We start from the raw sequence: 14,363 nt of genomic DNA, 5'->3' as shown, positions 1-14,363 counted from the left end.
TTTGCCAAGTGTCTTTCATTCATGTGTTCTTCTAAGTGTCTTTGTGTCATCATTTTAAAGAGGAAGACTTAGAACAAAATGGCAAATAAATAGTAAATCATATTGTATAGTTTACACTACAAAAAACACAACGAAGAGGTAGTTTGCTATCACAGGCCCAACCAACAACAAATGCCCATGATTGTCAATGAGGAAGGAGCCTTTTGGAGAAGATTGTACCAAGACAGTCCTCCCTAGTTCATTGTATCGTTCTTGTAGTAGCCATCAAAAAGCGAAAGTTCATCTGTAATGGCCACACTGTGATTTCTTTTTTCGACAGACAGCAGAAGCATTTTACTTTTCTCATCCATTTCATCTATATGTATCCTTGGAGTAAAAAAAAAAAAAAAAGAATTTAAAAAATAATTTATAATGATGCTTGCCCCTGTTTCCCTCCAATGATTGTTAAGTGCTAGTGAATCGACTGTGACTCAGTGACCGCCTTGAGCAATGGTCCCTCACCAGCTCTGATGTACCTGAGCCCAAAGCTTTGACTCTCTCAGTCCATCTCATGGACAAACTTCCCCTCCTTCGCTGACCTGCCACCTTTCCAGGCAGAGTGTCCCTTTCCAACAACTGACATCCCCATCAATACTTCTTTGTTCTTTTCTATAAACTAGGAGAATTTTATTATAGACATTCTCCCCTCCCCCTCCAAACAACAGGATCCCTCTAACTTATGCAGTGAAGTGAAAGATCCAAGTAAGACTTGTGTGAAAAGTTCAGGGTTACAAAAATTGAAATTGGGTGAAAACAGAAACGTTAGGTGTCTTAACTCATTGGTCTTGGAGGAAGAGCCATCAGTATGCTCCTTAGAGGGAAGAAGGGTAAAACTTTGTTTCAAGTATTTAAGGGTATGTTGTCAGTCCTTGGAAAAAGGCATACTGGTGAAAGGTGAGCATTAGTGAAAAATGGACTTAGTCATGACTAATAGGCATAAGCCTGGTAGAGTCATGAGGCGGGCACACGATGAGACAAGGGTTAGATCTGCTCTTCAGAGTTGCTGTGCAGTCTCCTTGGCACGATGGCTTCTAATGCAACATACACATCCTTGCTTAAAAGCTAATGCATTCTGCATTCTTGTCAAAGGCAGAGAGACTCCAGTATAAGGCATCTCATGTGCCCGTCACCGGACTTTAGCCATGTTTAGTATTCCACCTGTCACATTAATGACTTGTTTGGGCCAATTGGTCTCCCCACATGATAGGGTCAAGCCTTGCTCCATGATACCCGCGTAACGTGACCCGATTTGGAGACAGCCTGTGCAGATGTTATTAGTTCAAATGAGGTCATAAAGAAACACGTGGGTTTGAGCATCTGTTGAGTCAGCCTCCAGCTGCCGGGGACCCCAGGCAACCAGAAAATGCACTACTGCCCGGCCCTCAACTATCTCCAAGGTCATGGCCAGATCAGAAGGTCCAATCTTCAGCGGTTTCATGGGCTGGATGCCAAAGGAAATCACCAGACCTTCCTGTACAGGAGTGGAATGAATCCTATTCCAGTCAGAGTGGTATTCTTGATTAAGAACCGAAGACAGAGGGAAGGAGCCAGTCAAGAGATAGGAGTGAGGCTGCCATCAGCCAAGTAACGCCTGAGATAACAGGAGCAGAACGAAGTCCAAGAGGATGTTAGAGTCTTCAGAGAGGGCACAGCCCTGCTGAGACTTGGATCCCAGATCATGCAGTGTCCAGACCTTAGCGCTGAGCGTGTGCGGTTTACAGCCCAGGGAAAGGACAGCCAGGAGTCAGTTCTCACCTGGCCATGAGAAGATAGTGCGTGGGAACTTCTCACAGCCTCCTGAGGAAACACACTTCTATTTTTTATGAGGTCATTTAAAGCCAGTGCTAGATCTGATCTCCCCACACACATACTTCTTTTTTGTTTCCACTTCTTTCCATATCATTGTTTCCAGAACATACCTCATCAAAGCTGACGCTGCGACCATTAAGTTACTTGAGGGTGGCACCGCTACCCACAGTGGCTCTGATGGCGACAGACGGACAATCTCCTCCCTGGTGACTTACAGCCTTGTGAAAACTGCCTGGCGGGTCGAGGATGAGTCCATCTTGACTCAGCCACGGTGGATTTAGCATTTGATAATTCCACAACAGCCTCTCTGTTTCCCCGTCAGCACTTCTCCACTTCCCTCCAAACTTCTTCCCTGACTTCCCCAACATCACAGGCACAGAATCAAGTCCTAACTCTTTTGGAAGCAGCAGCGGCATCCACTTCCTCAGCAACATGCCTCCGGAAACCTCTATGAACTTTGGATAAATGACAGTTCTAGAAAGACATCAGGTCTTTCGTCTGGAGGGCCGCTATGTGTCTTGCTTGACTCGACAGTCATGAACAACAGCAACGTCCTATTAGTTTGTCCCGTAGGAGCTGTTGGGTCGCTGGGTGCTGTCCCCTCAGCCCGGACTCAGGCACGCTCTGAGCGGATCTGAACCTTGGCCTCTGCTGCACCGTCCTCACTGTCTGTCCTACTCTGACCCATCCTCATCACCGTCTCCATCCGGCCCAGACAGGCTTCCTCTCCTGTCCTAACCCTCCACTTTCCCCACCATCAAGTCTGTTCCCAAGGACGGGCTCCTCCAGGAAACATGCTTGAAGTACATGAGATGCTACGCCCCTGTCCTCGCCTTTAAGGAGCACCCCGATTACACGTTCATTCTCCAAGACAGACTTATTTGTTCATTTGGCAATCATATATTCATATTCTTGCCAACACAATTCAAAGGCGTTCATTCTCCGGTCTTTATTTGTAGTCCAACTTTCAGATGCATAAGAAACAGTTGAAAATACTATGGCTTGGATACAGTGTACCTTTGTCCTTAAACCAATATTGTGTGTGTGTGTGTGTGTGTGTGTGTGTAAAAACAATGTATTCAAACTTTGTAAATAAATCAGTAAAAAAATTTTTAAAAAGGAAATCACATTTTGAAGCCAAATCTTGCCAGAAGTTGTCTGAAGGGGTGGCCAAGCACTTCCCTGGTTTCTCTTGTAGGTGTTCGGTAAACAAATATTTGGTAAGCCAATGTCAAGCTTTTCTCCGCCTACCAGGATGTTGCCTATGGGTCCCTAAGTGTGGATTGTGTTTTATTCATGTTGAGAAGTAATCCCTATTAATTAGAAGCAGGAGTGGCATCCATTTCCTAAACCAAATGCCTCCGGAAACTATAGACTTCGAGCCATGTCAAAAGGTATAGAGGCGTTCGTTCCAGGCCTGTTGTTTATAGGGTTCCTAGGAGTCATGCTCGACTCAAAGGCAATCAACAACAACAACAACATCCATGGTAACAGCTGCCAAGAAATCAAAAGACCTGTTGCACTGGGACAATCTGCTGTCAAGAAAATCAGAGTGCTAAAAAGCAATGATGTCACACTACAGTGTGTCCGACCCAGGCCACGGTCTTTTCAATTATTTTCTGTGCTGGAGAAAGTTGGACAGTGAAGAAGAATGGCAGAAAAACAATCAGTGTCTTTGAATTGTGATTACCGGAGAAAAGTACTGAATATCCCATGAACTACCCCAAAAACCAAACAAGTCTGAGTGGTGGAAGTACAACCAGGGTTCTTCTTAGGAGCAAAGGTGGTGAAACTGTCTCACTGTACCTCAGGCGTGTTGTTAAGGAAGGGCCAGTCCATGGACAAAAGGCCTGATACTTGGAAAGGTGGAGGGTCAGAGAGAGAAAAAGCCTTTGGACAGGAAGGACTCACATAGCGAGTGTACCAATGGGCTCAAGTGGATCAGAGATGAGGAGGGCAGAGAATGGGTGAAGGTACCAATCTGTTGCTCAGAGGGCATCTATGAGTCATCGGTGACTCGATGGCATCTCATCACTACAGCAACGGAAGGTTCACATCTGGGAGGTTTGGAGGGGAGGAGAGTGAAGGGAAGGGGGGGGAGAGAGGGGAATATATATTGATGAATAGAGAGAGAGTTAGCACATGAGAAGAGGACCCTCAACAACAAATGCCTTGTTCTAGTCACTGTGTGAATACAGCAAGAGCTGGACAGAGGTGCAGGATTGTGCAAGTTGTTTTCCTGGTTTTGGGTGGCGTCTCTGGGAGCCAGTCAGCTCGATGGCACCCAACAGAAGCTTTCCCCTCGTTAGCCTACAGATGTTGGCTATTATATCATCATCTTCCCCTATGTACAGGATGCTCAGTAAAAGAGCAGCATTTTGCAATCCTGACAATGGCTGGCTGCCCGGACTGTCCCACCACCAACCCCTTCCCCCCAAAAAAATCCCCAATGACCCAGCCTAAGTGTCAAGTCTCCAAAAGTTGAGCAACTCTTTTACAGACTGAGGAGTTCCTAGTTTGCACAGGTTGTCAAGTGCTTTGCTGCTAACCAAAAGACTGGTGGTTCAAACCCACCCACCAACGTCTTGGCAGAATGGTCTCGTGGTCTATTTGTGAAGAGTCACAGGTATGGAAACACCATGGTCAGTGCTATGGTGCAACGCGTGGTATTGACACGGGTAAATATTACTCACTCTTGACTCGATGGCAAGCCCACCAGAAGCCTAACAGTCCAAGCTCGTTTTGATGACACCGCCAGGAAGCAGTGTCCACTCACCCGAATAGATCCATGACACAGTTCGGGTCAGTCAGGGCCTTGCACAGCTCTGACACGCCATCGTAGTCCAAGGTGATCCAACTAAGGTTCATCATTCTGAGTGTTTTGCTGGTGGTGAGCACTGAGACAAGGTCCTTCACGCAGGCATTGGTGAGACCACACATTTCAATCCTGTGATGGTGAATGAAGGAGAGGAATGACCCCAGGCTTGGGCAGCTTGGAAAGCAGACTACTGGTCATGATAACCCCGTGCCTCTGAACAGAAGACGGCAGTCCAAGCTATTCTTAGTGGGGTAACTGTGTGAGGAGGACCTGCCGTGCTTGCTGCAGAATACCAAAGACTATGATTAATTACATCAACATCAAGAACACAGAGGTCCTTACCACTGAGCAGACAGACATGGTGACAGATGAACAAAGGATTGAGATTGTGGATCCAAGTAAGATGAGATGATTGACAAGCAACTGTAATACCAACAGTAAGGGATTAGGAGCCATATTGCTTTGGGCAAGACCTCTGTCAAGGGCCTTGCCAAAATTCTGAAGAGCAATGATGTCAGTGTGAAGGCTAAGGTGCACCTGACTCAGGCCATGGTCTTTTTTAATCACTTGCTAGGCGTCTGAGAGCTGGACAATGAGGAAGGATGACAGAAGAAAACTGATGCTTTTGAGTTATGTTCTTGGAGAAGAGTACTGGACATCCTGAGAACTGCCAAAAGAATGAACAGGTGTGTCTTGGCAAAGGTGCAGCCAGAGAGGGCTCCTTAGAGGCAAGGACGGCCAAGCTTCCCCTGTCATGCCTTGGGCATATTGCTAGCAGAGGCTATTCTTTGGCAAGAGGTGACACGCTTGGAAAAGCATAGTCAATGATAGAGGAAGGCATCCAGAGAGTTGGCCTGGCGTGGTGACGACACCCCTTGAGCTCGAGTGTGTGGTGAGGACGGCACAGGATTGGCTTGTGTTCAGGGCTGCTGCTCATGGGTCTCTCTAGGTTCCACTTGACAGCACCTAACAGGAGCCTGTGGTACAGTTACACCAGGCAGTGGATCTACTGACCTCTTGAGACCATGATACTGCTAAATATAGCACAAAGGTGGCCTCCCGCCACCAAGACTTGTCTCAAATGGTGTTAGTGCTGAGGCTGAGAGATGCTGGGATAGAGGGATAGGACCTGAAATTGTGTGAGGCCCAGGTAGATGGCATTTTCAGGCCAACTTCTCTCAGCTTTCACAATCTTGTGTCTCCCCCAACTCCCTCCCGCAGTGTCCTCCGGAAATGAATAACCATCTGCACTCAACTGCTTATAGACGATTGAGGCTTTGAACCCACCCAACTGATGGACTTAAGAAAGGACCAGTGATCTGTTTCCAGAAGAATCCTAGTTAACACCCTGTCGTGGGGTTCGACGTCAAAATGCACCAAGTTAACACGATTTGTGACGGAGTTGACAACTGCAAACAACTTCGTAAAAGCCATCATGGATACTCACGTGAGCATTTCTAAATTACAGTTAGGGTGCGTCAAACCGACACACAGATGCTTCACACCAGCGTCCAGGATTTCATTGTATCCCAGTTTCAGTGACTTCAGAGAATGGTTGATAGGAAGAACAGAGGCAATTTCTTCACAGCAGCTGGGAGTAAGAAGACATCCAGAGATCCTGGAAGAGAAAGACTCACACGGACATGTTGTTGTAGATTGCTGTTGAGCCAAGCACGACTCATGACCCTATGAACAGAAGGCCTGAAGCCTTTCTAGAATTCAGTCCAACAGTCCATGGGGACAAAGCCTTTCTAGAACTCAGTCCAACAGTGCAAGGGGATAAAGACGTTTACAAGAGCATATCATCAGATTCATTATGAGTCACATCTCACAATAGGCAAATAAAAATCTTCCCCACTGGACCAATTGGCAATCTCATGATAGATGGAGAAAAGACTGAAGTCGCCAACTAGTTCATCTTGCTTGAATCTGTATTGAACACCCATGGTAGCTGCAGTCAAGAAGTCAACAAGATGAATCGTGCTGTCAAAGGACCTCTCCAAAATTCTAAGGATCTTAATTTAAGGACAAAGGTGCATTCGTCCAAGCCACGCTAGTTCCAGCTGCTTCCTGTGCAGGTGAAAGGTGAAGAATGAATAAAGGTGACAGAGTACGAATCAATGTCTTTGAATTGTGGGGTTGGAGAAGATTACCCAATAGTCCATGGACTTTCAAAGAACAAATCTGTCTTGGAGGAAGTAGAGGCCAGGACTATGAACCTTCATTTCTCTTTTACAAGGAACCAATCCTTGAGGGTGTGGGACGTGTGGATGGACACGGTGACCACCCCAGTGGGCTTGGGTAGAGCTGAGGATGTCCCAAGACAGTTAAGACAAAGTTCTGATCTCTTGATCAAAGGGTCATAGTGAGTGATAGACGTGAAGACACCTGAGGACAGCAACAGCCTCAGACTGTTAGGTGTTTTCAAGCTGACTATCACTCGTGGCAGCCTCGTTAAGAGACTGTGGCTGGCATGCCGGGTGAGGGAGCCTGCCCTGCACTACCTTCACGTGAGGCAATAGTTTCCATCTACAATGTCCACAACCAAACGAACCTCACGAGGCCAGACGTGCTTCCCACCGTGCTCCGACACCTTCTGTTACGAGAGCTAACGGAAGCTCCCGAGGCCCCCACTGCCTCAGTGCTGGGGTTGCAAACCTGTTGCAATGGCTACACAGAACTTGACTCGGCATTAGGCGGTTTATTAGGGAAATCAACAGGTTACAATTCAGGCTGGAAACAGGCCTCAGTTCTTCAGCCATGACAGCTGAAGGGCGCTCACAGACCCTTTTGTCTTTCTGCCTCTCGGCTTCAGTTCCACGTTACGGAGCTCTCGGTCCTTTCAATTGTGACACTCAATCTATCCAAATCCTCCAGCAAATTTGGGGAAGGTCCCAGGATCTGGCTTCATGGGGTAGCGGTCCCAGCCCACTCTTATGCCCGCCTCTGGTTCTTCCACTGCTGTGGCTATGCCCATCTAGTTCCAATGAGGCATGTAGGATTCTCCAGTTCTTATGGCTGGTAGCAAGAGTCCCCCCTCTGCCTCTCAAGGTGCTCTTTTAGAACATAGAGGGGTGGTAAATTTTTTCCACCCATCCATCATCATTAGCTGTACACCTTGTTTGTACCATCCTCATAAAGGTAGCCATTCTCAAGTGGGTTACTGTAGGCGGCGTGTCCCAAGTCCATCTTGCTGGGGCGGGCGTGGGAAAGGCTTTCTATGACCCTCTGCTCAACTCGAGCACTCTGGTGGCCTAGTGGCAAGAAGCTGCGCTGCAATCCTGAAGGCACACAGCTCGAGGCCACCTGCTGCTCCATGGGAGGCTGGCCACTCTCCTCCAGTGTGATTAACTGCCTGAAAAATACACCGGAGGGTTCGCTATGGGTCAGTTCCAACCCTACGATACACTTACAACGACTTAACCCAGCATGTTATCATTTGTTCCAAGGACAAGATTCCGACACAATTATACAGACTTCCTTACAACGTGCTCTAACTACATTAGATGAAGTGTCAACATCCTTGATTCTAAGAAGCCCCTGGATGTACCTGCCCCAGGAAGACACATTTTTGTTCTTTCGGCCATGTGTGAGTCGTGCCATATTCTTTGCCAGTTCTACAATTTGAAGGCATCAGTTCTTCAGTCTTCCTTAACCCTTGCACAACTTTCAGATGCACTGGAAGTAAATGAAAACTACCATGGCTTGTTTGGGGCACACTTTAGTGTTCCGTTGACAGCCTTTCTCTTTAGCCTTTTAGAAAGATCCCTGATAGATGCCTGCCCCAATGCAACCTTTCTCTTGACTTCTTGACTGGTGCTACCATGGTTGAATAAAAGGAATTCATTGACAACTTGAATCTTGTCTCCATCTACCATAGTGTTTGTTGCCTTTTGGTCCAACGGTGAGAATCTTTTTTTTTTTCTTGATATTGTGACGTAACTCATTCAAGATCATAGTTTTTCATCTTCAGTAAGAGCTTTGGGTCTTCTACCCTTCAACCAAGGTTGTGTTATCTGCTTAACACATGTTGAAGAGTCTTCCTTTCTGATTCTTCATTTTCCTTCATAGAGTCCAACTTCTTGAAGCATTTACTCAGCATTCAGACTGAAGAGGTCTGAAGAGGATACAACCCTGACGTATGCCTTTCCTGATTTTCTATGCTCCCTTGCTCTGTTCTGACACTAACTTCTTGGGCCAGGTCTAGGTTTAGCCTGAGCACAATAACGTGTTCTGGGATTCCCATTCTTTTTAAGGTTAGTCATAATTTTTGTTTTATAATCTACATAGTCAAATTAGTTTGCATACTCGTATTGTACTTCAAACTGTTCATTGTTGATCATTTTTGGTGCTGCTTCCTCCATCGTCAGGATCTTGCCATAGAGGATTGTCATGAGTCAGAACTGATTACACAACAAAGAACAAGGTATATTCACTGCCTAACCCACACACAGGTAAGCACATGTATATGCATGCCCATTTACACACACAGTTTGCTCAGCTCCACGGTCAACACTCTTGGCACCAGCAGCCAGGAAATCAAAAAACATATTGTGATGGCAAAGTCTGTGGTTAGGGACCTCTCTAAAGTACTCAAGAGCAACAGTGTCTCTCTGGAGACTAAGGTCTGCCTGATACAGGCCACGGTTTTTGCAATTGTTATGCATCAGAGAGTTGGACAATGACTAGGGAGGACAGAAGGAGCATTGATGCCTTTGAGCTGTGGTGCTGGAGAAGAGTACTGAATGTACCATGGACTGCCAAGAAAACAAACAGATTCGTCCTGGAGAGGATTAAACCAGGCTGCTCTTTGGAGGCAAGGATTCTGGGGCTTCATCTGACATACTTTGGACATGTTGTAAGGAGAGACATGTCTTTAGAGAGGGACATCATGCTGGGTAGAGTGGAGGGACAGCGCAGGAGGGGAAGATCCTCTATGAGGTGGATTGATTCAGTGACTGGGGTAATCGGGATGGGTGTGTCAGAGGCAATGAAATTGGCACAGGATAGGACACGGTTTAGGGCTGTTGTACATAGGGCCGCTATGAGTCGCAAACGACTCGACGGCACATAACAACAACAACAACATGTGTACATGTATGCATGTAATAGACACTCCCACTACAGTATTGTGTATATATTGTGCTTATGGAGAGGTGAATCACACGTGCTAATTCACACTGCCAATCACGAGTGCTCAGAACTACTTTCAAGTCCTTCTGAGGTCAGAGACACATGCTCGTAGTGATTGGGTGTGTGTGTGTCACGTCTGCCCTACAAATCCATTAGTCAAGACTTGAGACACATTCCACAGTCTCCCTCCTAGGTGTATACCCGGCAGATGTGGAGGCGGGGATGAAAACCAAACTTCAACAATGTTCCCCACAATGTGTTTCACCATCATTAAGAGATGAAAAAAAAAACCCCTCTATCAACAGACGAATGACGGAACCACATGTGGCCTGTACACATTCTGAGTGCCCACGAAACCTTCCAGAAAAAGCCCTCCTGCATTCCACAATACAGAGTGTACTGTAAGAAAGAAATCGGTCACAAAAGGAGAAATACTGCATCATTGCACTCACGTGAAATGGGCAAATATAAACAAAACAGAACAAATGTTACCCATGACAAAGACAGGTGGCAAAGTTAGGCTTTGGTTAGAGAAGGCTGGCTTTATGTTACTGATGGGCTGATTTGAAGGACAGCAAAGATGAGTACATAAGTTGAAGAATATCACCAGTGCCTCTGAGTTTTACAGATGTTGAGGTTTCCAAGATGGCTTGTGTTATTTTGACACCACACACACACACACACACACACACACACACACACACACACACGATAGAAGACAGCATGCCTATTCGACATCCCAAAATGAACCAGCCAGCTAATTGTCTCTGTTCTTCCTCCACACCTACTTCCAACATCCAAAAAAGTCAATCCTAATGACTTACCGCAATTCTTGCACATGACAGAGTGGATTCTTCAAGCTGACACATAAGGTACACACTCCATGCTCACCCAGAACATTTGAATCCAGATTAAGAACAATCAGGGGTGGGCCGTGTAACAAAACTTCACAGAGGTAGTGACAGGAGATGGGTGACAGACAGCAGAACTCGAACCTGTCAAGGTAAGCACACGCGTGTCAACGTGCACACACGCAATTTGTAATTAAACACTCGTGGTTAACCTCCACAACCAGCGCTCTCATGAATCCAAGTGAAAACTTTGGAGTTCTTCCTTATCTCCTGTCCCAGATTCTTCCTCCCCTTACTTTTCCCTGGAGAATTTAAGGAGATTAAATCTTCCAGCAGCAGCAAAAACACGCGACGAGGAGTATGGAATACAGTGAACAATTTCTGATTCCAATTTGAACTTGCCCTAATCTGAATGATTTTAGACAAAGTCTTGTGACACTGTGTATTTAATGTTTCATGAGATGTGTTGGGGAACATCTCATCTCAACGAATTGTAAAAATACTGCTCAATTGTTCATGACTGCCGTCCCATGGACAGTGCCTCATATACTCCGTATGGATTTGGCTAGAACCATGAGGAACAGATTATTTTTCAGAAGTAGATCCCCCTGTATGTGCTCCAAGACACCTGTGGGTGTATTTGAACCTCTCACCTTTGTGGTAGTAGCTGAGCAGGTCAACTATTGTATCAGCCGGGGACCCCGAAGCTAATTCCAAGAAAAGAAAATGAATTCTTGCCCACATTGTTGCAAATTTGCAAAGTAAAGGAAAACATAAAAGCCACAAAACGATAGCAAAAGGCTGAATATTGCCCACGAGTCGAGTTGGCTTAGCTTGAAAGACCATTTATCTGGTATGCAGTAGGGAGGTGGCTGGAGTTAGAGCTGCGGAGCTGTTCTGATTTACCGTGACCCACATCCAGCAGATTCACAATCGGCCTGCTCCTGAGCCTTCCTCTCCCTCTGTGCTGAACCCAGTCCATCACTGAGGACATGACATCAACACCTTTCCGTGGTTGCTTTCTCCTTTCTGACCCTCCACTTTCCCAAGCACGGTACTCATTTTCCAAGGACTTCCTGGCCACATGTCCAGTTTCTGTGAGATGCTGTGCTACCACCTTTATCTTAAAATGAAAACACCTGGAGTGCCGGTCCAATTGGCAGCACCACAACGGATGGTGAAGAGATGGAGATTATTGACATTTTCAGCCGGCTTGGCTCCACAATCAAGACTCTTGGCACCAGTAGCCGGGAAATGAAAAGATGAATTGCGTTAGGACAATCATCTGCCTTCACTCTCTTCTCCACCTCATTCTTGGTGTCCCCGTCTCTTCATTCGCCCCGGTCGACAACAATCAGGTCCCTCTCCAGAGTGCTAAAGAGCAAAGATGTCAGTCTGGAGAGTAAGGTGCACCTGAGCCAGGTCCTGGCCTTTGCAATTGTTTCCTATGCATCAGAGAGCTGGACCAAGACTAGGGATGACAAAAGAATCGTTAATACCTTTGAGCTGTGGTGCTGGAGATGAGTCTTGAACATACATACCATGGATTTCCAAGAGAACAAACAGGTTACTCCTTGGAGGCAAGGAAATTGAAGCTCCATCTCACTTACTTTGGACATGTTGCCAGGAGGAACCGGTCCTTGGAGGAGGACACCATGTTTGGAAGGATGGAGGGACAGTATGGGAGAGGAAGACCCTGGATTGAGACAATAACTGGTGTAATGGGGTTAGGGGTCTCGGAGACAGTGAGATTGGCTCAGGATAGGACAGGGTTCAGAGCTATTGGCACAAGGTTGTTTTGAGTCGCAAGTGACTTGACAGCACATAACCATCACCATCACCATCACCACCATCGCCACCATCGCCACCATCACCACCATCACCACCATCACCACCACCACGAATCCCTAGTTGGTGATAACGGTCAGTGTGGTCAGCTGGGAAGCAAACGTTGGGACAGCAGTTCACAATAGTTAGCTAGAAGGCGTTCAAGGGCGATCTAACATTGTCACAATGAACTTCATGTCTTCTCCAGCAAGTGTTTGTAACATAATGCCATTTAATGATACAACAGACATGCAGAGATGACCCACGTTTTTCTGACTACAGAAGCCGTGTATCTGGACTTTGATGTGGCTATCTCCTTTGACAGAGGCAAAGGCTGCGTATTCAATGGCCTTTGTCACTGATGGGTTGCTGTTTCCAACGCCATCTTCTCCCTCGGGGCATGCCTTCCCTGCCGGACTTACATCAGCACCATCAGAACACAGTTTGGATGCTTCAGGGCATCACTCAGTATCTCGAATCCTTCATCTCCCAGGGGATTTTGTTTCAGGGAGAGGTACGTCAGCTTCTGATTGCACAGGAGGACAGATGCGAGGTCTGCACAGTTTTCATGTGTGATGTTACAACTTTCCAACCTACACGGGAGACAGATTTTTGTGAGACTGGAGCAAACATTTTAGAAGGATTCAATAGGAGTCAAGAACTCTGCTTCTAAATCTATGCACACCAATCTACCCATGGAAACCATTGAGGAAAAAAAATTCTGTGGATATACCTTGAATTATGGTGTTGACTAAGAGTTTGGAATCTACACTGGACTACCAACACAACAAGCCTAGGTTAGATCAAGTGTAACGAACCATGGGTGGTGGTTAAGACAAGGATGGAAAACTTCATCTCACTTTGAGGATGTTGTCAAGAGGGATCATTGCTTAAAAAAAAAATGACATTTTTGCTGGGAAAAATTAAGGAGCAGAGAAAGAGAGAGTAAGATCCTCTCTGAAATGGATTATTCCAGTGACTGCAGCAATGGTCTCGAACACAATGGAAATGTTGAGGGTGCAGCATTGGGCAATGTTTTGATCTATTTTTCACAGGCTTGCCAACTCAAAGGTGCATAATAACAGCATTGAATATTACAAAATAGATAATGTTTTACAAACTTTTTTTTACAAAGTTAAAATAAAGCTGTTATTTTCAGGACCATGTTTCTTCTGCCCCAGACCATTCCCCCCACCCCCCCAAGCATCTCTGATGTATGGAAATGCTGGACTATAGACAAAGTAGGAAAACTGATGCATTGAATTGTGGTGTGGGTGATCGAGGGAAGAGAAGGAGGGCATGAATAATGTCTACTGCATGGACACAGATGAGAGAACTGTTTAAAAGGGCTATGTGGTTAGGTATTATTGTCGTGACAGGAGTCCAGAATGAAGACTGCACAGTGGAGTGGACTTGGGGGAGGGATTACATAACAGCGAAAGCTTTTCTTTTACTTTTCAATGAGAAGAGTGAATTGGGGGCATTGAGTAGGGAGAAAAGTGAAACAATGAATGAATGGAAACCCTAAGTCCCTACAAACTTTCATGAAAATTAACTTTAAAAAAAGTTGAACCCAATCAGCTGCCTTAAAATGCAACAAACTAGTCTTAGAGTTGTTAGACATGTCTGCTAGTCTTAGACTAGAGAATATTCCTTAGAAGAAGAAGAAAAAAAGCAATTTCAGCTTACTTAAATCAGAAAAGAGAAAGAGTAATTGCTAGAGTGGAACATCAGGCTTGGCAACCAGACAGTGATAATTTGAGAAATCTATCCGAATCATCGGTAGCATCAGGATGGATGGCGAAGAGATTGAGATTGTTCACAGCTTCAGTTTGCTCGGCTCCACGGTCAACACTCTTGGTACCAGTAGCCAGGAAATCAAAAAA

At 45.9% G+C, this 14,363-nt stretch overlaps 1 protein-coding gene across 1 annotated transcript in view; it reads right to left on the bottom strand.

The window, feature by feature from the left end:
• Positions 1–233: 233 nt before the first annotated feature.
• Positions 234–14,363, bottom strand: part of LOC102874832 (NACHT, LRR and PYD domains-containing protein 9-like) — a 26,131-nt gene continuing 12,001 nt past the window's right edge. Inside the window, exons 4-8 of the mRNA XM_006901851.1 lie at positions 12,900–13,070; positions 10,624–10,794; positions 6,114–6,284; positions 4,625–4,795; positions 234–366 (exon numbers count right to left, since the gene is read on the bottom strand). Coding sequence (XP_006901913.1) covers positions 234–366; positions 4,625–4,795; positions 6,114–6,284; positions 10,624–10,794; positions 12,900–13,070 — 817 coding nt within the window. The remainder of the gene's footprint in view (positions 367–4,624; positions 4,796–6,113; positions 6,285–10,623; positions 10,795–12,899; positions 13,071–14,363) is intronic.

Source organism: Elephantulus edwardii, unplaced genomic scaffold (assembly GCF_000299155.1).
Source record: "Elephantulus edwardii isolate Elephantulus edwardi_28Jun2011 unplaced genomic scaffold, EleEdw1.0 scaffold00348, whole genome shotgun sequence".
Classification (NCBI taxonomy): domain Eukaryota; kingdom Metazoa; phylum Chordata; class Mammalia; order Macroscelidea; family Macroscelididae; genus Elephantulus; species Elephantulus edwardii.
This window is presented reverse-complemented; position numbering and strand designations above follow the sequence as displayed.